Raw genomic sequence first — 24090 nt, forward strand, 5'->3', positions numbered from 1 at the left:
CGGAACGACGCGGAGGCGAGCTCGCAGCTGACGCGGCGAAATCAATATTCCCACGTGTAAGTAGAGGTAGACTGTGTGGATAGAGGGCAATGTGAGCGCGCCTCGAGCTTCGAGCCTCGAACCTCGAACCGCGCGCCATTGCATTGCTGTCCGCAAACGACACGCCAGCCAGGTATTTCGCGAACGTTCGAGACGCTCGTAATGCTCGTAACGCGTCTCGTGTCAAAGAGAAAGCTCCGTTTGCTAGCTCGCGTTCGGTTGTATTTGCTCCCTCGCGCTGTCTTCCGTTCCGAGAGAGCTTCTCCTTCGCCTCTGTCGCCGGTCGCTTCTCTTCGTTCTCGTCCGCTTCGAAGACCGATTGCTGCATACGTCGAAGCTCCGAGACACGGTTACGCGGACTCCGCCGCTTTTCTTGTACGAGTATCGTTCGAGCGATTCGTATTTAACCCTTTCGATACTACGGGCCACTATAGCGGCCTTCCATAAGATGCCACCGAGGTGCTACGGGCCGCTACAGGGTGTCCCAAAAATGTCTCGCAATACGGAAATGGCGGGTTCCTCGGATCGTTTGAAGCAGCTTCTTCCTTTACAAAAATGTTCTCCGAGGCACCGTTAACGAGTTATTAACGAAAAACAGCGACCAATAAGAATCGAGTACGGCTGACGCGCGGCGGCCCAGCCAACCAGCGCGCGAAGCCCAGTTCCGGTCATTGGCTCGGTCGCATCGCGTCAGCCGAGCTCGTCTCACATAGGTCACTGTTTTTCGTTCATAACTCGTTAACGGTGCCTCGGAGAAAATTTTTGCAAAGGAAGAAGTTGCTTCAAATGACCTGAGGAACCCGCCACTTTCGGGTTGCGAGACATTTTTGGGACACCCTGTATAGTGGCCCTCCATAAGTTCGATCGTTTGTAGCGAATAAAGTCAGTGCTTACTGCAGAAAGATAATTCACCTTATTTTTCTCTCAACAAGGGATAAATAGATATGCCTTTATCTTTTTTCTTTCAATTTTGTTTAACTTTATTTGGATTAACCCTTTTGCTACGGGCGGTTTCTCCGCTGCAGTACCCCCGCAACGATCGACGTCTTGTAGCGTGCAGTGATGTCGCAGCGCGCCGTTCAGCAGAAGTACCGCGGCGGAAAATCCGCCCGTAGCGAAAGGGTTAATTCGGTGGCGTTCGTGTAGCAGTGTCCGAGCCGACGAAAATAATCAGAATAACAACAGTTTACCGATGCCAACGGGCGAAATTGTTGCGTGGTGAACAGTAAAGAATAAGATATACAAAGAGATAAGAGTGAGGCCGAGAGGAAAGAAAGAAGCACAAGAAATGATTAAAAAGAAAATCAAGAGCATCGGTAGAAACGAGATTCGAAGCGAGTAAAACGATCTGGCAATTAAATTTGTAGCGTAGAATGCGGCGAGATTCAGATTGGAAGGGTACGATATGAGCATGAAAAATGCATTTGTTTCGGAATATTTCGCAAGGGCGTCGGTCGTGAAGTCGATCGAAACACGCGAAGCGAAATATTGTAGAAAAGACGGCTCGGTTACAGCGCGAACGATTCGAACAAAGCTCGACGGCTCGCGCGCAAAAATTCGATTTACGGGACATCCGATTGGTAATGCGATCAGTCTCGTTTAGCGCCGGTCCCGCGACGTCAGAGCCGACGAATGTTTTTCGCTCGCTTGCACCGCAACCAACGTTCCTCGTCGATGACTCACGACACCGAAACGATAATCTCGCCGCTACGAATCGCGTTCCCGTTCCCGTAAGAATACGATCGCTCGAAGGTGATGCACGCCGTCGAGATAGATGGCAACGCACTAGTCGCGTAACGAGAATTACGCGTGCACGAGACTATTTTTTTTTACTACTCTACTTTGGAGCAACGAGGCGATTCGCTTTACCGATCGATGGGGATAATTATTCTATCTATTTATTTTTACCATTTACTTATTTATTTATTTTATTTATTTAGTCTATTTATTTATTCTATTTATTTATTTTATTTATTTATTCTACTTATTTATTCTATTTATTTGCTTATTCTATTTATTTATTCTACTTATTTATTCTATTTATTTATTCTATTTATTTATTTATTCTATTTATTTGCTTATGCTATTTATTTATTCTACTTATTTATTCTATTTATTTATTCTATTTATTTATTTAATATATACGAGCAGTTAAACATTAGTTATAAAATTACGAAAAAGATAAGAATAAGAATAAAAATAAAAATGCCTCTTCCAATCCTAATGTTTATATTCCTCTTTGCACCGATGGGGGTTATCCCGTTCAAATAAAATGAATAAATAAATAAGTTCTACGTTGTTCGTCGATACCGTGTTTTTCGAGGGAAAACTCGTCGCGGAGAAATGTGTCGATCATGGTAACGAATCGGTTGCCCTTCGCAGCTATCTTTTGTTGGGGGGATCGTGAGAGTCGATTCATCATTGACCGTTTTAAACGTTAATCGTTATCGCGAAGCACTTCATTCCTTCAATAACTTCTTTACTTTTTTCTTTTTAGAAAAATTCAATTATTTCTGCGGATACGCGTCCGAACTTAGGCAGAGCTGAGAGTGAAATATTTATATTTATTATACCAATCTATTATGAACGTATCGAAATAATTTTTACCAAGTTCTATATCAGTCTCTACCCTATCTATAATTTCTCAAAGTATAATTCTAGCTCCGATTCATCTTTTTTTTTACCGTATCCTGTACTCTTCTGCTTTTTATCCGCGACATTTATCGATCCTATTTATTATTGTCGGAAGATTTCTAATAACGAACGCGTGCGAATAATACGCGTGGACGACGTACAGGTGACAGACAGACAGACAGACTGCAAGGCGACGCCAAGCCAAGAAAAGAGACGAACGCATCTCGTCGGTAAATTATACTCCGGGAATTACATTGCACTTCTAAATTTCTATTTCCATCGTTATTGTTATTTTCCACTCTATCTTTTAGGCATTCCGTATAGCAAAGGGTTCTTTCCCGTTGATCCGAATGAAACTAAATAAAATAAATTCGATCGGAAACCGTTTCATTTTGTCAGGGGCGCACTGTGTTATTACACGTTCTCGCACGGTGTTTTCACTTGTTCGCGATTCGATGGATTTGACGGGTGTCGGAGCAAGTACACTTTCTCTCTCTCTCTTTCTCTCTCCTCGGCTCACTCGATGAGTCCTGCAGAGCCTGGCGCGTCTCGAGTGCCACGTGACCAAGAACGGGACCGAGACCGAGAAACGAGAGCGAGAACGTCTCGCTGCAGAGAAGTCGCGGTGTTCGCTTTTGTCGCGGCTGCGGCGGTGTATCCGTGGCATCGGCGATGCCGGGCGAAGAGGATAAACGACCGGGTGAACGCGGATGCGGATGTGGACGAGGTGTGCTGCGCGCGGTACCGTTTGCGAGGCGGTCGGTGTGCCTCGAGCCACGACGGCTTCTGATCGCGGGATGCGACGATCGAAACGACGCGAGGAACGATGCGAAGCAGGAATCTAGAAGAGCGCGGCGAAGGGAGGGGGGAGCGGGAGGAGAACGCGCAGGCGGACGGCCGCGATCAGGTGACAAGTTGGAATCGCGCTCTTTCAGTCCGTCCCCTTTCCTCGGTCTCTCCTATTCCTCGGCGGTTCGGCTCTTCGGCTCGGCTCCCCTCGAGCCCTCGAGTTCCGAAGCGATCTCGCCGCGCTGTGTGCTCCACGCCGCTCCACACCGCTCCACGCCGCTGCACGCCGCTGCACGCCGCTCCACGCCGCTCCATTCCGCTCCGTACTGCTCCGCGCACCGACGGCCAGCACACGGTGAGAACAGGCCGGAGAAAGAGAGAAGAGAGCGCGCGCGCGGGACTGAGTCGCCGGTTAGCGCTCGCGCGACGACGCGTCCCGAGCGTCGAGGATCGAGCCGAGATTCGAGCTCGGAGAATCGTAGGAGAGCGGCTCGCGCGTTCCCGCGATCGGTGATCGCTGTGCGGTCGGGTCACCTTTGTGCGCGACAACCTCGACCGCCGCCGAATCGAGCGAAGTGCGCGGACGGACACGTCGTCGATCTGTATACACCGTCGTCGGTCTCGCGATCCCGGCTGCAACGCGGCCCGAGCCACGGAACACGCGCGGCGGTTCTCTCTCTCCCGAGGCCCGCTAAAATTGGACACGGCGCACCGACCACGCGATATTCTCAGCTGACCGAATCGAAATACCCGTCGAACGATGCGCAGTCGTGTGAAAACCTCGAGTCGACTATAACGAGTAGCAAGGTACATTTTTTTCGTGGCGAGTGTAAGAGCGAGCCGAGCTATACAACCATCCGTGCTCTTCCAACCGGGGTTCAGCCTTCGTCGGGATCGGAATCGGTTTCCCTCGAATCCCCGCGACAGCCGACCAGCGACAGCCGACAGCTATTTCCAACCTCGAACGTTCCTTCGCGTTACACTTTACGTAACGACGTGCACGGCCGCTACTAGATCGACCGCCGCCGTTGCCGCGACCGACGCGTCCGTCTTTTCAAATCTTTTTTTTCTTTTTTTCTTTTTTTTCGAAACCGTGCCGACGGCCGACTTCGTTCGCGGTGTTGTTCGCGCCAATCGCCGACTTCCCGGAACGATAGCTGTCAATTTCGCTTCGGTCGCGTCGCGATTCCGCTTCGAAGCCGCGCGAGCGGGAACCTCGCGGCCGACCATCGCACCACGTCGCGCCTTCGGAAATCTCGCGAAGTTCAAGTACAGGTTTTGGTTAAGGAGACCGAAATCACAAAGCTTATTTCTTTATTTATTTATTTATTTATTTATTTATTGACGGCTGTAAACTGTTTGGTACTTAAAGTTAGTTATACAGCATTGGTGGTATAATGTTTAATGTCAAGCTCAAACTTATGGTTAGATCTACAATATTACAATATTTATTACAATATTTATCACAATATTGGTACAATATTACAATATTTGTACAATATTACAATATTAGAACATTACAACATTACAATATTTATTACAATATTAGTACAATATCACAATATTACTATATTTATTACAATATTGGTACAATATTACAATATTTATTACAATATTACAATATTTATTACAATATTTATTACAATATTGGTACAATATTACAATATTACAATATTTATTACAATATTGGTACAATGTTACAATATTACAATATTTATTACAATATTAGTACAATATTACAATATTACAATATTTATTACAATATTGGTACAATATTTATTTACATTTATGAAAATCCTGTTCAAACAGTTCAATTGGCCAAATAAAGTCCTACGCGTGTTCCTCTTGTAAAAGAAGACGACTTCGTAAAAATAAATACGGTATATTTAAACAGAACTTCGATAATATAATATCTAATGAAATTCGGTTTGATCTAATCATTGTTACGAAACATTTATTTATTTATTTAATTCTGTATATATCATCTCATATCTTATTTTCTACAGTATGTAACAAAGAGTTTTTCCCGTCGACGCATCAACAAACCATTATTATTATCATCATCATTATTATTATTATTATCATTATTATTATTATTATTATTATCATTATTATTATTATTATTATTATTATTATTATTATTATTATTATTATTATTATTTATAAAGGTCTGGCTTAGATACGGAGAATCGCGTGACCCGCATTCTAGGCAGAAGGTTATCCTCGTCACCTGCGAGTATCGTTTTCGTCGTCGACCGCGCGCTCTCCCACTCGAATTTGTCGATTTCTCGATCACAAATCGAAACCCGTCGGTCGCCGTAGAGACCTCTGCGAAACGTCTCGCGCAGGATCGTGGAAGCAGGATGGAAATTCGATGAGTCGCCGACGCGGCGAAGGTCGGCATCGCGAGGCACGATAGCTGCGTTTGCCGGGACTCGGAAGAACCGTAATAAAGCAACCGTTAGTAGGTGAAAGAGCACGAGGCCGGGGCACAATGGCCTGCGTCGAAGCGACCGTGCTGGCGAATGCGCCACCGACTCGAACTCGAACTCGAATGCGAGCTCGAACTCAGGCTCGGACTCGTATAATACGCATGGCACAGATACAGATACATACCGTCGCAGCCCGTCGACCGTCTGCGGCGCGAGGCGTGTATTTTTGAAACATTCGGAATACTTTTCATACAACGTTTGCCTGCTGGTTCACCTTCTCGGTTTCGAAATCGTTTCTACGATGAACGAACCGCAGTTTTCGAGAAGATTTACGGCGGCCCGGCAAAAGCGTTCGTACACCTGTTCAAATGCAATAACTATTTTAAAACTGAGCCAAATGACTGGCATTCTTTTTTAGGTGATAGAGGGACACCAGTCTACTAGTCGACGACCGAAATGCTTTTCTTTCTAATCTTGCTATTATTTGGATGACGAAGAAATAAAAATTTCTCGTTTCTTTTTAACCTTTTTATCCGAGCCTGTAACGAAAATTTAAAAATAAATTTAATAATAAATTTAAGTCTTCCGTAGATCTCGGCATCTTGTGTGCATGTTAAAAATTTTATCGAAACCGGTACACGTTGTTACGAATCACAAGAAATTAAATATAGCAACAGTCGCAGTTTTATCACGATTTTTACTGCAGTTTTTCTGCAGTTTCTAAAATTCTTCGACGCCTGTTAGCTCGACTCTAGATTAACCGATTTCGATCAAATTTTCAGCATACATATAAGTTAAAAGACGAGGGTTTTTAATTTTTTTCTTTTCATTCCGAGCAATGGCAAAATAAAGAAAAGGTTTTTAGTTATCGTCTAGTAGACTAGCACCTCTGTCATGTAAAAAAAAAATTCATTTCGATTCACTTTTGAAAAAGTTATTGCGTTTTGAAACGTGTGCGAACACTTTTGTGGGCCACTGTACGTTTCTAAACGTATCTTTCCCGGTTGCTACGAAAGCAGAAGCAAATCCCTATTTGCCGATGCGATTAAGACGCGTCGTTTAATTTCGTACTTAAATAGACCAAACTTAAATAGGAATATTACGTAGCGAAGTTTTCAGCACGGTAGACGAATTATCGAAAAGATTAGCATCCACGTGAACGCTACCGGCAAGCATAAACATACGGTTGCAACAGTTAAAGGATCTACATATTTTCTGAAATACAAGAATATTTTCAGGAATATTCTTTTCTCCGAGAAACGAGAAATCGATGCATCGCTCTTTGGTGTCGTCTCGTTCGATTTTCCGATGTTTCAGACGCTAACAAATCTTTTCTGATGGAACAAATATTAAACGCATGAACTTGTCGTTAGGGTAGTGGATCCAGTTACTTTAGAGTGACCAATTGCGCTTCCTTTGATTTTTTTTCGTGCATAATTATCTTTATATTTCTCGAATAACACCAATTAAATCGTTTTACTCTTTTATTTCGTTTGCTCTCTTCTGAATGAAAATATTTAATATGTCTTGCTGTCTGATTATCTAGATAGCCGCCATTCGACTGGCTGATATTTCGAGCTAGCGAGCATATCGTTCGCAATGAAAAACTGGATCGCGGTAACTTTTGTCGGTTTTATTTGTATATTTGTGCAGCCTCGGCGTCGGCGTCGGCGCCGGCGTCGACGCGGTTTGCGCATGAAACGGAACCGAAGCCAGTTTCGAAAAACTCAAAACCACCTCTCACGAAATCGGTATGGCCGTTTGGCTTTGTAGGTGAATGTACCGTTTGTTCGATTCCGACGTGGCAGAGGCTCGTTCGCTCGCTCTCGTATACATATAATCGCGCTTATGGTCGCATGTCTATAATAATAGCAATCATAATAATAACAATAACAATAATAATAATAACCATAATAATAAAATAATAATAATAATAATAACCATAATAATAATAATAATAATAATAATAATAATAATAATAATAACCATAATAATAATTATAATTATGATAATAACCATAATAATTATTATAATAATAATAACCATAATTATTATTATAATATTAATAACCATAATTATTATTATAATATTAATAACCATAATTATTATTATAATAATAATAACCATAATAATTATTATTATAATAATAACCATAATAATTATTATTATAATAATAACCATAATAATTATTATAATAATAATAACCATAATAATTATTATAATAATAACCATAATAATAATTATAGTAATAATAACCATAATAATAACATTATAATAATAATAATAACCACAATAATTATTATTATAATAATAATTTTATTTGTATATACAAATATATACGAGAACAATAAAAAGATACGTATACAGATGGATCACGTGGTCGTAAACACGGCAAAGAAATACTTAGGTGTGTCGGTATAGCGAGATCCGATTCTCAGAAATTCAGGCAAAGTGCTCTTTGAAAATCCCCGTCTCTGAAACGACTCGCGACAGCGACAACGCTCGTAGACAAACGTTTACGGTGGAAGGCGCACGACACGTACCTACCTAGGACAATATATGCTATCGGTTTCTAGCAATTACTTAGGCGACCTGTGCCTGCTTTCGAAATTATACAGGGTGTCCCAAAAATGTCCCGCAATCTCTCAACGGTGGATTCCTGAGGTTATTCGAAGCAACTTTCTCCTTAGCGAAAATGCAATCCGCGGCTTCGTTTACGAGTTATTAACGAAAAACGGTGACCAATGAGAGGCGAGACCAGCTAGCGCGAGACGGCCGAGCCAATGAGCGGAACTGAGCTACGTGCGCCCGTTGGCTGAGCCGCCCCGGGCCAGCCGAGCTCGCTTCTCATTGGTCAGTGTTTTTCGTTAATAACTCGGAAACAAAGCCGCGGATTGAATTATTGCTAAGGAAAAAGTTACTTCAAATGACCTCAGGAATTCTCCATTTCCGGATTACGGTACATTTTTGGGACGCCCTGTAGACGACGTCGAAATCGGTTGGTTCCGTTCTGCTTCGTTACAGTTCGATTCGTTTCGTTTCGTTGTCTCGTGTCGTCGGTTGAACGCAAGCCGGCCCCGATGGGTTCATCTTCCATTATTTACACGATCGTTCAGAGTAAATAATTTCTAAAAGCACTCGCGGCGATAAGCGTATTACCACCGACGCCTACGCCTGCATAGATGACTCACGCACTGTTCGATGGTTGCCCCGCTCGTCTCTGCTCGTCCGCTTGTTCGCGAGTCGATACTTTTTATCGAATCTCTACCGTGAAAACCGACGAATCGTAGCAGCGCGGCCTTAGCCGTCGAGTTTTACGATTAGATTCCATTTTTTCGTTTATTTACTTGTCTATTTATTGTAAACGGAATATTTATTGTACAAGCAATTATTAAACAAGTTGTATAATTTCTCAACAAATTTAACTTAATATGTAACACTTAACCCTTTGTACTCGGAGCCATTTTAACTGTAAATCTGAAATAATTTTTATAATAATTTTATGTAAGTAATAATAATTATATAAATGATTTTTTTATAATAATTTATAGTAACTTTTTTATACGACAAAGTGCATTTTTTATGCGTGTAAAATCGAGTCTTGTGACTCATGCAACAGTTACACTTTTAACGATTCTTTGAGTCTAAACTGTGATCAATAACTATAAAAACGAGCCGCAATAATTGTATCTCCTCTTCCCAAATTGCCCATTTTTCTGCACAATCTGAGCGTCAATTAGGGAGAATTCGTCGAATACTGTAGTTCCTGCGATCCGTACTCGCGACAGACGCTGATACGAATTTTTCCATCGACCAGGACGTTGAGATTCTTAACGGAGGTCAGAGAGTTTTCACTTTCACACGATTTCTATCGGATGTTGAACCGCCTTATTCATCATTACGCATTGAAACTCGGAACTCGAAACTTGGAAGTCGGAAGTTCGAGCTCTCGGAATTTATACGGACGAATGGTTCGTATCTGCGTCCCGTCTTTCGAGAAATTGCTCGAAACAATAAAAAGTGTGGTCGTTGAGAATCGCTCGTGGAAATTGTTTCTGTCCACGTGAAATCGGAGTCGCAAACAGATACAGAAATTTCTACCTAATTGGCGCTCAGATTGTGCATAAAAATGGACAATTTGGGAAGAGGAGACACGATTATTCGAGTTCTTATAGTTAACAATTCGAAACTATAAAAACGAACCGCAAGGCTCGAACAATCGTATCTCCTCTTCCCAAATTCTCCATTTTTGTGGACAATTATTATAGTTACGGATAACTATAGTCTTTATAGTTACCGATTGTCAGCAATCTAAGCGTCAATTAGAGAGACATTACTGTACAGTAAATTCTCCCTAATTGGCGCTCATATTCTCCACAAAAATGGACAATTTGGGAAGAGTTTTTATAGTTACCGATAACTATAGCTTTCATAGTTACCGATTGTGAACAACTATAAAAACTCCTCTTCCCAAATTGTCCATTTTTGTGTACAATCTATGCGTCAATTAGAGAGACGTTACTGTACAGTAAATTCTCCCCAATTGGCCTTTAGATTGTCCACAAAAATAGACAATTGGGGAAGAGTTTTTATAATTACCTATAACTATAGTTTTTACAATTACCGATTGTCAGCAACTATAAAAACTCCTCTTCTCAAATTGTCCATTTTCGTGCACAATCCGCGCGTCAATTAGAGAGACATTACTGTACAGTAAATTCTCCCTAATTGGCGCTCGTATTGTCCACGAAAATGGACAATTTGGGAAGAGTTTTTATAATTACCTATAACCATAGTTTTTACAGTTCCCGATTGTCAGCAACTATAAAAACTCCTCTTCCCAAATTCTCCATATTTGTGTACAATCTATGCGTCAATTAGAGAGACATTACTGTACAGTAAATTCTCCCCAATTGGCCTTTAGATTGCCCACAAAAATGGACAATTTGGGAAGAGTTTTTATAGTTATCGATAACCATAGTTTTTACAGTTCCCGATTGTCAGCAACTATAAAAACTCCTCTCCCGAAATTGTCCATTTTCGTGCACAATCCGCGCGTCAATCGGGGAGAATTTAGTGTACCAGGACGACGTGGACGTCGGAGACAGAAACGCGTTCGCTTCTCCGTTGATATATTCGAGATTAGGTTTACGTAATGATCACCACGCGGAAGCCGCACGTTAAGTCGACGTTAGGGCGACGAGTGTATTGTATTTTGGTTACCGCACGCGTCCTTGCAAATCTGCCCTCGACGTTATAGGACGCGTTTTGCAGCCGGGGATCGATCGGGTGCATTCTCATCCTCCTTTGTTTCTTTCTCTTGTTGCGACTCGGTTGCAATTCGTCTGCGACTCAATTGCGAGTTCGAACGAGCCCAACATTTCCGCTGTCTATAGGTCGGACGGACCAAAGATAATGGTGACGACGACGGCGACGACGACGACAGCAATGCCGATAACGATAACGTTAACGATAACGAGGACGATAACGACACAACTTTCTGCGAATCGGCTGGCCCGATTAAATTGTGCGCCCGAGTCGAATCTAACGGCAGGAGGCACGGCGACCACGGCGAAAAATCCGTGCTCCGAACTGTTTTCGCGCTCGAGCGACGAACACGGAGCCCCGCACGAGCAACGCATGCCGATTTCTGTCCTTTGTTCTCCTCGCCGTAAATTCTTCGCGTGTTCTATTACCTTTTATTTGCAGACTGAGCGCAACAGAGCCTCGCGGTGTACGGCTTCTAGAATGATTTAATGCGGCCTTGTAATCCGTAATGTAATCAGCGCGTGACGTCATTGTACCTACTCCCTAGTTCCGCGTGGATCGGATCGCAGAGTACACCTTGAGGGCGAGTGTGCAGCCTAATCCTTGCTTGTTGCGAGTTGCGAGTTACCAACAACGTAAATGGTAAATGGCCGTCGCCTGGCGTCATCCTAGACTCGCATCGACTTCGGCTTCTTTATCGACTTCGATCCCGATATTTCAATTCCAATCTCACTTTCGCGATTGGAATTTGAGTGCCGATGACTGTACAGAGTGTCCCAGGCTTTAATGTTCAAACTTTGTCGGTTTATTCTATGGCACGAAGTAAGACAGAAATGTTATGTAAACATAGGTCATACAGAGCTTTATTAAGAAGTTATAACAAAAATTCAGAATAGGAATAGTAATCAACTAAAAAAAAAATAAAAAATAAAAAAAGAAATCTTCGATCGATGTCAATCATGTATAGTCAACAACGGTTATTAATACATTTCGAAATGTATTGATAAACACAGCTTGCATAAACACACGGCATGTGCTGATCTATTCAAGCCAATGCTCGCAGTAACAGCAAGTTGATTACTATTTAGGAATAGTAGGTCCTGAATTTTTGTTATAACTTTTTAGAATAGAATAAGTTCCGAATTTTTGTTATAACTTCTTAGAATAGAATAAGTTCTGAATTTTTGTTATAACTTCTTAGAATAGAATAAGTTCTGAATTTTTGTTATAACTTCTTAATAAAGCTCTATATGACCTATACCAACGACGATGTTTATAACAATTTTGAGCTTCGTTTGGCGATATTTCAAAACGTACTTTTGAAGATATTTCTTGCAGACTTATTGGCCTTTCCGTTGTTTCTAATGCGACAGCAATTTATTTGATTTAATTGTCGAAAATTCAGTAATCAAGTGAAACGATTTAAATACTCTGAGTCAAAATTGACTCAGTCGCTGCTCTGCGCGGGTTAATACCCTCATAACTCATTCTCGTGGATTTATAGTTTGAATTTAGTCTGAATTTATATCATCGACGATGTTTATAACAATTCTGACCTTTATTTGGCAATATTTCAAAACGTATTTTTGAAGATATTTCTTGCAGACTTATTGACCTTTCCGTTGTTCCTAATGTGGCAGCAATTTATTTCATTTAATCGTCGAAAATTGAGTAATCGATTGAAACGATTTAAATACTCTGAGTCAAAATTGACGCAACCGCCGCCCTGCGTAACTTAACCCTTTGCACTCGAGTGGTGACTCCGAGGCACCACTAAAATTGTTACATCACGTTCCAAGATAATATTTATATTATCAAAGAGCATAGATATAAAAAGATTGTTAAAAGTCTAACTGTTGTACGAGTCACAAGACTCAATTTCATATGCATGAAATACACTTTGTCGTATAAAATGGAAATATTATAAATGAAAAAAGTTACTTCAGATTTACAGTTAAAATGTCTTCGAATGCAAAGCGTTAATATCCTTATGCCTCATTCTCGTGGATTTACAGTCTGAATCTAGAGGTTCGAATGTTTTACTTTGCAGTAGTTTCTGAAGAACTTCTTCTCGAATAGTTCGAAGAATATCATTTCCTGGATGCGAGTGAGAGGAGAGATTCTGAATGAAATTCAGGGGGGTGGGGGGTCAGCGGAGGATTCAGAAGGATCCGTATCAGTGTCATGGCACATCACCTCGAGCAACTCGGCGAACTCGACCAACTTGACCAACTCGACCGCCTCGGTTCCGGAGACTGTTGCGCGACGCTCCGTTCTGACCTCGTTTTGCGTGTGTTGCAGGGGTGCTGGAGATGGCGGCCACGGAGAGCACGATCCGATTCAGCGGCCATACGTTGGACAAGGCTACAAAGGCCAAGGTGAGACCCGAGTTTTCTACACTTTTGTTTCCTCTATCCGTTTCTCGCTTCCACTGTCGTTCACATTGTCACACAAGCGCGGCCGTCAGTGGGCAACATTCGAAACAGTCGCTGCTTCGTGTCTGTTCAAAACTATGTGTACCATGTATTGAAGTGTCTAAATAAACATACTTTTGCAATAGCATGTTCAAAGAATTCAGCGAACATTAGGAAGTATAGTACGTTACTTATTCACATTTTCTTATGAACAAAAGACTATTTTACGATGCGATCTTTACAGAAAATGATGATGGCCAGTCGTTATACGATTGTAATTAATCCATAGAAATTTTATGCAATAGAATCATTCATCCGAAATGAAATAATTGAGTTCGACTTATTTTCTCACACTTTGGATAAGGTTTTTGAGAAAAGAAACGGCTCAAAATATATTCTGTTTACATTGTTAATATTATTCCAACATGTTCGTCAGATAGTACATTTTGATATTATAAAATCCCTTTTTGCAAGAAGCTGCAATCTTCCGAGTTATTTAATTAAATATGTAACCGCAACCGGTCTCGAATTCTTATATGCGACACGATCGCTTACGAATTTTCAGGCACTAATGCAATATTAATGAGAAAATCTTTCGTTCGATAGTCATTCAATATTCGGCTAACAATAAACCGTGTCTGCAAATTAAATCTGCGTAGAAGTTTCGATTCAATGAAAGACAAAAGTGATAAGAATTTGTTTTTTATGAAATCACATATTTTTTTTCATGAAAATCGACGCGTCTTTGTTACGTTCGCATTTTGTTCGAAAATTGATCAGTTTAAAAGTTATGATTTTCGTCCCTCGTATAAACGACGCGCACTGTGCGTCGTTTTCGCTGTCGTTTGCACTGCTCGACGCCTCGTCTGTTCGCAAACCGATACCGAGAACTCGCAATTTTGTCCGTGAACAGGTAACGTTGGAGAATTACTACAGTAATCTGATAGCCCAGCATATCGAGCGACAGCAGAGGCTCGCCAAATTGGAGGAATCGCTGAAAGACGAAGGGCTCTCGGAGCAGCAAAAGCAGGAGAAACGATTGCAGCATGCCCAGAAAGAAACCGAGTTTCTTCGGCTGAAACGCTCCCGACTCGGCGTCGAAGACTTCGAGCCGCTCAAAGTAATTGGCAGAGGCGCATTCGGCGAGGTGAGTTACGAAGTGTCCACGCGTCTACGGTCTAGAAATGTCTGCCGTTCGTCTCGCGGCCAAACGAATGTTCTCTACGAAATCGCGGCTTTAAGACAAGGTTGCTCTGCCGCGTCCTTGAATCGATTACAAGGGTCGCTCGAAAATAGCCTCTCGAATTCGCGTTTCTCTCCCGCTTCTTTTCGCGAAACGACCTTCGGAATAACTTCGAAAATCTCGAAGAAATATATATATAAATACTATTTATAAATAGTATTTATTATTATTATTACTATTATAAATAGTATTTATTATTATTATTACTATTATAAATAGTATTTATTATTATTATTACTATTATAAATAGTATTTATATATATATGCACCGGTGTTCCAAAAATATCTCGCAATCTGGAAATGGCGAGTTCTTCAGATCATTTGAAGTAACTTCTTCCTTTACAAAAATGTTCTCCGACGCACCGTTAACGAGTTATTAACGAAAAACAGTAACCAATAAGAATCGAGTGCGGCTGACGCGAGGCGGTCCAGCCAACCGCGCACGAAGCCCAGTTCCGCTCATTGGCTCGGTCGCCTCGCGCTAGCTGAGCTGGGATTCGACCGCCTTGACCGCTGGCGCCGTTGGCTCGGCCGCCACGCGTCAGCTGAGCTCGCCTCTCATTGGTCACAGTTTTTCGTTAATAACTCGTGAACGGTGCCTCGGAGAACATTTTCGCAAAGGAAAAAGTTGCTTCGAATGACCCGAGGAACCCGCTACTTTCGGATTGCGAGACATTTTTGGGACATTCTGTATATATATCTGATTCGCGTCGTTTTAACACGCGCGCGTGTGTGAAACAGGTGAGACTCGTGCAGAAGAAAGACACCGGTCACGTCTACGCGATGAAAATTCTGAGGAAAGCCGATATGCTGGAGAAGGAGCAAGTGGCGCACGTCAGGGCCGAACGAGACGTTCTGGTGGAAGCGGATCATCAGTGGGTCGTGAAGATGTACTATAGTTTTCAAGATCCTATAAACCTTTATCTAATAATGGAGTTTCTTCCGGGCGGTAAGTGTGTTCGTCCGTTCCGATTCTTCGGATTCTGGTATCTCGCGCGCGAACATTTTCGAGCTGGTTTCTTCCGAACTAACGTCTACGAACAGTACAGTTTTTTCCCCCTAATTGACGCTCGGTTTGGGAACAAGAGTGGAGAATTTGGGAAGAGAAGGCACGATTATTCGAGTCTTGCGCCTCGTTTTTATAATCGTTGACAATCGACAACGATAAAAACGAGCCGCAAAGCGTAGATAATCGTATCTTTTCTTCCGAATTCGTCCATTCTCGTGTACAACCTGAGCGTCGGTTAGGGAGACATTACCGTATATTGTACGCAATGATTATTCCAGGCGACATGATGACGCTGCTGATGAAGAAAGACACGCTTTCCGAGGAGTGCACGCAGTTTTATATCTCCGAGACGGCGTTGGCGATCGACTCGATCCACAAGCTGGGCTTCATTCACAGGTAAGCCGGATCGAATACCAGAAGAGAAGAAATTCTCGTTTTTTTTCTTCTTGTCTACGACTCCTCTGACCGTGCTCCTCCTTGCACCTTCTTCGCAGGGATATCAAGCCGGACAACCTGTTGCTGGACGCGCGAGGACACATAAAGCTCTCCGATTTTGGTCTGTGCACGGGTTTGAAGAAGTCCCATAGAACCGACTTCTACAGAGATCTCAGTCAGGCGAAACCTTCCGATTTCAGTGAGTATTCGCGCGTCAGCGATCTTTTTGTATACGGTTTTTCCCGTGTCGTACTGACCGCGTTTACGTGTTTCGCTTAGTGGCGTCTTGCGGCAGCGGCAGCGGCGGAGCGATGGACAGCAAAAGGAGAGCCGAAAGTTGGAAAAGAAATAGAAGAGCGCTGGCTTACAGTACGGTGGGCACGCCCGATTACATAGCCCCGGAAGTATTCCTGCAAACTGGTTATGGAAGAGCTTGCGACTGTTGGTCCTTGGGCGTGATCATGTACGAAATGCTGATAGGTAACTATCTGTATTTTCTGTCCGTTCTTTCTCCTTTCGTCTCTGTTTCTTGTCAGCGTCTCCCGTAGAAGATTTGTACGTCACGGATTCTCAGTTTCCCCGAATTTTTTTCAGGGTATCCTCCATTCTGCAGCGAGAATCCGCAGGAGACCTACAGAAAAGTTATGAATTGGAGGGAGACCTTGGTATTTCCACCGGAAGTCCCTATTAGCGAGGAAGCCAAGGATACCATAATCAGATTCTGTTGCGAAGCCGACAGAAGATTAGGTGAATATCTTGAGAAGGTTCAACTCTCTAGAGGAAGGAATATTTCCGATTACGCTCCGCGATTGCGGTACGAGTTCGGTTAAATTGGCTCGTTCGTTTTCTTAATCAAGTTCAGTCGAGCCGCCGTCTCGCTTCTTAAGCGCGCATCGTTGCATCTCGTTCGACGATTCGTGTCACGTGTTTAATTTCGTTGCCGCGGTGGCACGCGTCCAGAGTCAGATTTGAAATGGCCACGGGGTGCGAGGGTTATAGTTCAGTTGTCGTTCGGCTACTCGATGGATTAGGAAGTAGGGACAAGATTAGGAGCAGTTGACAATCGATAAAAATTTGTAGGTGCGCAACGAGGCATCGAGGAGCTGAAATTGGCACCCTTCTTTCGCGGCGTCGATTGGGAACACATTAGGGAGAGACCGGCGGCGATTCCGGTCGAGGTTCGATCCATCGACGACACCTCCAACTTCGACGAGTTCCCGGACGTGAAATTGGAGATACGTGAGTACACCGCTACATTATCGTTTTTCCACGAACGTCACGGTTTCCGTTTCACCGGAACCCCATGGTCCTGCTGGCATATTTGAACGGTCGGTTTCCGTCGATTTCAGCATCCGCGCCGATGCCGCAGGACGGAGAAGTGAATTACAAGGACTGGGTGTTTATAAATTACACGTTCAAGCGATTCGAGGGACTGACGCAACGAGGAACGCCGACCAAGAAATAGCAACACCCTATTTCTTGTTCGGCTTCAACCGGCGGTCAGCAGTCTGACGCTACTGGTATTCCGGCCTTGGTACATCATCCGCACCCTCCGCTGTCATCGACGACGTCGCGAACGGATGGTTGATCCGTTCTATTTTCCGTATACGTCACGGTCAATCATCGTCGAGGGTGATTAATTCTTGTACTCGTCTGTATATAAACGCGATGCGATGATCGCGTTGCGCTATAACACGCAAGAGGAGCAAGAGAAACAAGAGAAAAAGGGGAAGCAAACGACGACGATGACGGGGACGATAACGACAACGATCGCCGCGTTGCGTTGCGTTGCGTCGCGTCGCGCTGCGTCGCGTCGCGTTGCGTTGCCTCGTGTCGCGTCGCGTCGTTGCTCCCCTTTGTATCCAGAAAACAAAGAACGACAAGTGATCAACAACAACCGCAACAACATTTTCTAAACGAGCGAGTGCGAAAATTGATGCACATGTGATAAGGAAGAACCGAAGCATTTAGAGAATCGCAGACAGAAATAGAACTCTACGGCGAACCTTTCTCTAGGAACGTCGCGAAACACTGTGAAAAGTTGAAAAGATGAAAAGGTTGCGTTTTGCTCTCGGCATTGTTTCTATCCGAGGGTCGGCGCGCAACACAGTAAAAGCTCTCTTTCTCTCTCTATCTGCAGTGACCGCATTACTGGGGGAAAAAATGAAAACAAGATGGAGCCTCGGTCCCGTGATTCTCGCAGTGCATACAATTTTTGCGTGGAATTTCATTCGATGCGTTCTTTCGCCCCTTTATCCTAACATTGGCTCGGCTCTCCTATTTAGCTCTCTTTCCAACGTTGTATTTATAGCTAGTGCTGTGATATGAAATTGTTTGAAGAAAGTTTTGTATACAAATTGCTATTTTGTCTGTTAACAAATACTGATCTTTACGAATGTTGTATTCTACTCGATTGTCCCTACGTTTGCCCCGAAATTTTCAATATTTCTTGACACATGCGAAACTTGTTGCGTACTTTCTCCGAGAGCTTCTGCCCGAATTTGTAGTCCCGCGCGAAACACGATCGACAGAATATTTTCCCAAATATTTTCCCCGCAACGTCCACCGATCGGTCGCGTATCATTTATTTCTCTTTCGATCGAGTTTACAGTTTCTCTACGTTCACCGATCGCATTTCCAAAATTTTCCGACGCGCGTAGCAGACCGTTGGAAACGTTTCGCTTGCCGCGTAATCGACGCGACCGCCTCGAATCGTGGAATACTGTCGATTGCCGAGCAAATTGCTCCGTGGCCCGAGCTTCAGCGTAACTTTATGTTCTTTGGGATCCTTTGTACCAACGTATGTCATGTAAATCGTTGAATAAAGCTATGATTGCAACGAATCGAATCGCGTAGACGCGTGACCGGGCGAAAGGAGAATCATACAGGCACCGGGTCTCTTTCTTACGGAACAACAATTTCCTGAAAATGTTCCAGTTCGTGCCCGAGTATTTTAATGAGATACGCGAATCAAACGCGAGTTTTAACGCGACGTCGGAAGAGGACTCTCGACTCGTGAGATACACAGGGCTCGTTCGTTGCCTTATCAAGGTTCCTAACGCGTTCCAAGCGTGCAGCCCAATCCATAACGAACGATGAAACGGAAAAGAAACGCTCTTCGTCCCTGGATAGAACGTATATAGGTAATAAGAAACGTGGGGGGTGGGAGGGGGGGGGGGGAGAAAACGAAAGAAATCGAGAAACGAGAAAATTTACCGTAACCGAGAGAAATCGAGGGATAAAATCGATCGGTATTCGGTGTGCATAGCTTTTATATTAATTTCGCTGGAGAATAGATTTAAATGAGAAATAAACGCGTGTTACTAATCATCCTAGGTTCGAAAATGTCTGCCGGTAAGAACGTTTTACCGACCGTCATAGCCTGCTCCGACCATTCGATTCGACCGATATCATCGGACCCGATGCTACTACATCCAGTTCTACGCCCGGTTCTATTGCCGGTTCTACTGCCGGTTCCACTGCCGCTGCAGCGTCGTTCGAAGCAGCCGCGCGACTCGATCGCGCCATGCAACCGATGCACGGAACAGGAGAACGAGAAACAGTGCACCGCATGTTCTGTCGGATTTATTTCGAATCTAGCACCGTGAACGATATAACGTTTGTATGTTGTGTAGCTCGCAGAGACAGCCAGGGCACCATGGTAGCGATAGTACTAATCGTAAAAACAAGTTGCTAGATAACATGTAAGAATACGTCGTACGCGTAAGGGGAAGCTTACGATATCTTACGGGGGGGAAGAAAAATATGGCGAATGTTATTGGCGAGATAGATTCGCGATACAGTAATGTCTCCCTTACTGACGCTCAGATTGTCCACTAAAATGGATAATTTGGGAAGAGGAGATACGATTGTTTTTATAGTTGTTGACGATTCGTAACTATAACAAATGAACCGCAAGGATCGAATAATTGTAGCTTCTCTACCTAAATTGTCCATTTTTGTAGACGATCCGAGTGTCAATTAGAGAGACATTACTGCACAGCAATGTCTCCTTTACTGACGCTCAGATTGTCCACAAAAATGAACAATTTGGTGAGAAGCGATACGATTGTTTTTATAGTTGTCGACAATTCGTAACTATAACAAATGAACCGCAAGGATCGAATAATTATATCTTCTCTATCTAAATTGCCCATTTTTGTAGACGATCCGAGCGTCAATTAGAGAGACATTGCTGTACAGTAATGTCTCCCTTACTGACGCTCAGATCGTTCACCAAATTGGATAATTTGGGAAGAGGAGATACGATTATTCGAGCGTTGCGACTCGTTTTTATAATTGTGGACAATTCATAACTATAAAAATAAACCGCAAGGCTCGAACAATCGTATCTCCTCTTCCCGGATTGTCCATTTTCGTAGACAATCTGAGCGTCAGTTAGAGAGACATTACCGCACAATGCTCTGCGCGTTTAACTCTATCCTGTATCGAAAAAAAAGTCGATCATTCGCCTCGTATATTCTTGAAAATACGATAGACCCTACCTTCCTACGGACCTTCCCTGCATCGTTAGCATTTCGAGCGAACTTCCCGTATCGACCTCTCCAATCTATTCGACCTATTCGACCTATTGGCTAGCCGTCCCTAGACACTATGCGCCGAAAGAGAAGCGTTCAAGCGTTTAATGCGACCTCGTCGAACGACGAGCCAACCGTTCTACGTCGATCGAACGATTTAACCTCGAACGCGATGGCCTTTGAGACGCGTTCCCCGAGTCGCAGTTGTTATAGTTCGAACGAATCTTGAAAGAAAGCCGCGTCCATGTCTTTCCGATGATTTTTCAAGGATTTATCTTCTAAGAAGGGTGCCGGCAGGGAGGGGTTCCACACGGAAAATCGAGAATCTCAATGATTCCGTGGGGTCGACGAAACTCTAATTGTAAGACCACCGCTGAAAACTTATTCTCTCGCATACAAAGTGTACACCTACAATAACGCGCCACACTTAGGATACGCGTAACGTAGCGTGTTCCGGCTGACAGTACTTCTACTTGCACGTTGCACACACACACGTTTCGCCCCCTGCCCGCCGCATCCGGAAGCTCCGAGAAGCTGCGACGAGTCGCGACGAAACGATATATTCGTCTGTTTTGTTTCGCGCAACACAGCGAACGCTTCTCGCTTCCCGCTTCTCGCTCTCGTCGCGTATAGGGTGTAGGGTGTAGTGTGTGTAGGGCGTAGGGTATAGGGTGTAGAAGGGTACGGGCTGTAGAGAGAGTGTGGAGCGGCCTCGATCCAACCAAATATACGGTTTCGATCGTATTTTCTCCCAAGTACAGCACGATTAGGTAATGGAACGTGCACGCGCGAAAACGCATGAAAACTCTGCGTGCTCGATTTTTAGAAACAATAGAAAAGAAAAAAGATCGGACGATACCGGATAGCGGTACCGCGTTGGAATTGAAACAAGATTATATCGTTTATTATTATAATTACGTCGTTTTCGAACGTTGGAAAATTTCAAGAAAATTCGACGCGGCCAGTTCGATACACGTTCTTCGAAGCGGTCCTGCTTTTCGCTGACGCAATCGCGAATCGAGGTGTCGCGCTCGTGTTCGCCGTTTCCGTCGAGCAACGGTGTCGAGGAAGGCTTCGGATGCTCCGACTTCACGATGCCGGACACACTTAGCTTTACGGGGTACCATTTAAGTCGGAAGTTTTTAAACGATGAAAGCCAAACTATTTTCTGCACCGGCGGAGAAATAAGCGTCGAGAAACGGATGTACAAGACGATGAAAAAAGAAAAGAAAAAGAAAGGACAATTGCGACGCGACGAATATCGACGGACGAATGTTGAACGAGATGGAAGGGGAGAGAGCGTGCGCGTGTGCGTGTGCGTGTGTGCGAGCGTGTATGCGCGTGAGAAAGAGAGTGGGAGAAGAAGAAGAAGAAGAAGAGGAAGGAGGAGGAGAAGAGGAAGAGATGAATAAATATCATAATTTCGTTGTAGCCGTGAACAGATGTATGCTCTGACGTCCAATTGCTACCCAGTAAAGAAACGAAGCGAAACGCAATTTATTTATTTATTTAAAGAGAAGATGATTAAATAAAAGAAAAGTAACAATAGCCACGAGATGCCTTGTATGCAGCAAGTGTATGGTGCCCTGGACGTATAAACGGTACGCATTAGAGACAAGAGAAACGCAGTGGAGATAGCGAGGGTAGCGGGGTGGGGGCGGGGAGGGGATAGCGGGGAATTTAGATGGACACGCGTGTCACGTGCGTTCCCGTGGGAATTAGGAAACGGACAGGAACGAAAGTGCATCGACTCGGACGGTTGAACAGTGTGAACAAAGAGTGACGAGTGCAAAGAATGTGGAAAGAGTATGTATTTGTGAAACGCCTCGCGCGAACCGAAACGCGTGATCGAGAGCGAGCGTACTAGCTATTACCGTCTCTATGTAAACGTATTCCGAGAGAAACTCCAATAGATTAATGCCAGTAATTGTCGTCGGTGTACATTGTAAATATTACGGAAACAACTAAATCATCTCAGCGCGCTTGTCGATAAATAATAATCCACTGTCGACCGAGCAAAAGGCCGAGCAGCAACGGACCTTCGTAAACGCGTGATCGTATTCGTTTCGATTTGCGTCGCGCAACGCAGCTACACGACGCGCGCCTGCGATCTATGTATTGTATCCCGTCTCCCATTTCATTCGAGGAATTCGATACGCGGCCCGTGACGCAAAATATTTCGGTCCACCGGTTCTACAGGCGCGCGCGCGCATAAACAAGCGTGAAGGTTAAGGAAAGTCGCGCGTTGCGTTCGTTTCATTGCGAAAATTAATGAAATTCATGAAAATTAATGCGCTCTTTTGGGTACACTCGATTCGACGGTCATTCCGCTTATGTGAACACGAGGATTCTAAATTTTACGGACGGTCGCGGACGCGTCGGACAAACGACGCCTCGTTTAATTTAAAAAAAAGAAAAGAAAAGAAGAGAAGGAGAGAGAACTGGGACGATCCAAAGACGATCGGTACAAACCGAAAAAAAGAAGAAAAGAAGAGAGGGAGAGAGAACTGAGACGATCCAAAGACGATCGATACTGTACCGGTCGTCTTTGGATCGTCCCAGTTCTCTCTCCCTCTCTTCTTTTTTTCTTTTTTTTTTTTTAATTAAACGAGGCTCCTGGTACAAAGTTGAACGAAAACGGCGCATTCGTCTCGAATAAACGTGTTTCGATCGGGCTGTGGTCTGATCGCACGTAGCATTAAGTACTATATTTGTAATTTGCACGGTCCGTACCGCCCGCTATCTTCGTTGTCGTTGCGATTCTATTTTCAAGAAAGTCTAAGGTAGAGATAAAGATGAAGGTGAGGATGAAGGATGGGGATTAAGGTAGAGGACAAAAGTAAAGACGTGGACGGAAGAGAAGCCCCGAAGTCGAGACGACCGCGCGACCGTCCGGACGTGTTTATCGGCGAACTTGCTACTCGACCGTACAATTATCCTCGAACAATCGCAGAGAGAACAAGGAACAACCAGGAACACAATGTATAAAGTGAAATATTGCTTTTCACATGCGATATGTAATATTGTAACTATAGTGATCGTCGTTAATAAATTGTTTTTTATTTTAGCCCGTGCTCGTTTCTTCGCAGTCTAAATAGCTAAAATCTGATAAGTCGAACAGATCTGGGAAAGCTAGCAGTACGTGCTCCGTATTAATTAACCTTTTAGGTACGGCTGAATTCTGCGCGAGGCTATTTCTCTGGATGGCAGAGTCTGATACTGTATATTCTGTCTGTATATACAGGGAGCCTTCCTCGGGCCATTTGAAGCAACTTTTTCCTTTACAAAA

General features: G+C 43.7%; 1 protein-coding gene across 1 annotated transcript in view; it reads left to right on the forward strand.

Moving 5' to 3' along the window:
* trc (Serine/threonine-protein kinase tricornered) overlaps positions 1–23868 on the forward strand; it is a 52475-nt gene extending 28607 nt beyond the window's left edge. The window contains 9 exon segments of the mRNA XM_076524444.1: positions 13464–13540; positions 14490–14723; positions 15561–15768; positions 16107–16224; positions 16323–16462; positions 16543–16743; positions 16858–17010; positions 17344–17502; positions 17613–23868. Of these exon segments, the coding sequence (XP_076380559.1) occupies positions 13464–13540; positions 14490–14723; positions 15561–15768; positions 16107–16224; positions 16323–16462; positions 16543–16743; positions 16858–17010; positions 17344–17502; positions 17613–17728 (1406 nt within the window). The 3' untranslated portion in view covers positions 17729–23868.
* The last annotated feature ends 222 nt before the right edge of the window (positions 23869–24090 follow it).

The sequence above is a fragment of the Megalopta genalis genome, chromosome 9 (genome assembly GCF_051020955.1).
Source record: "Megalopta genalis isolate 19385.01 chromosome 9, iyMegGena1_principal, whole genome shotgun sequence".
Classification (NCBI taxonomy): Eukaryota; Metazoa; Arthropoda; class Insecta; order Hymenoptera; family Halictidae; genus Megalopta; species Megalopta genalis.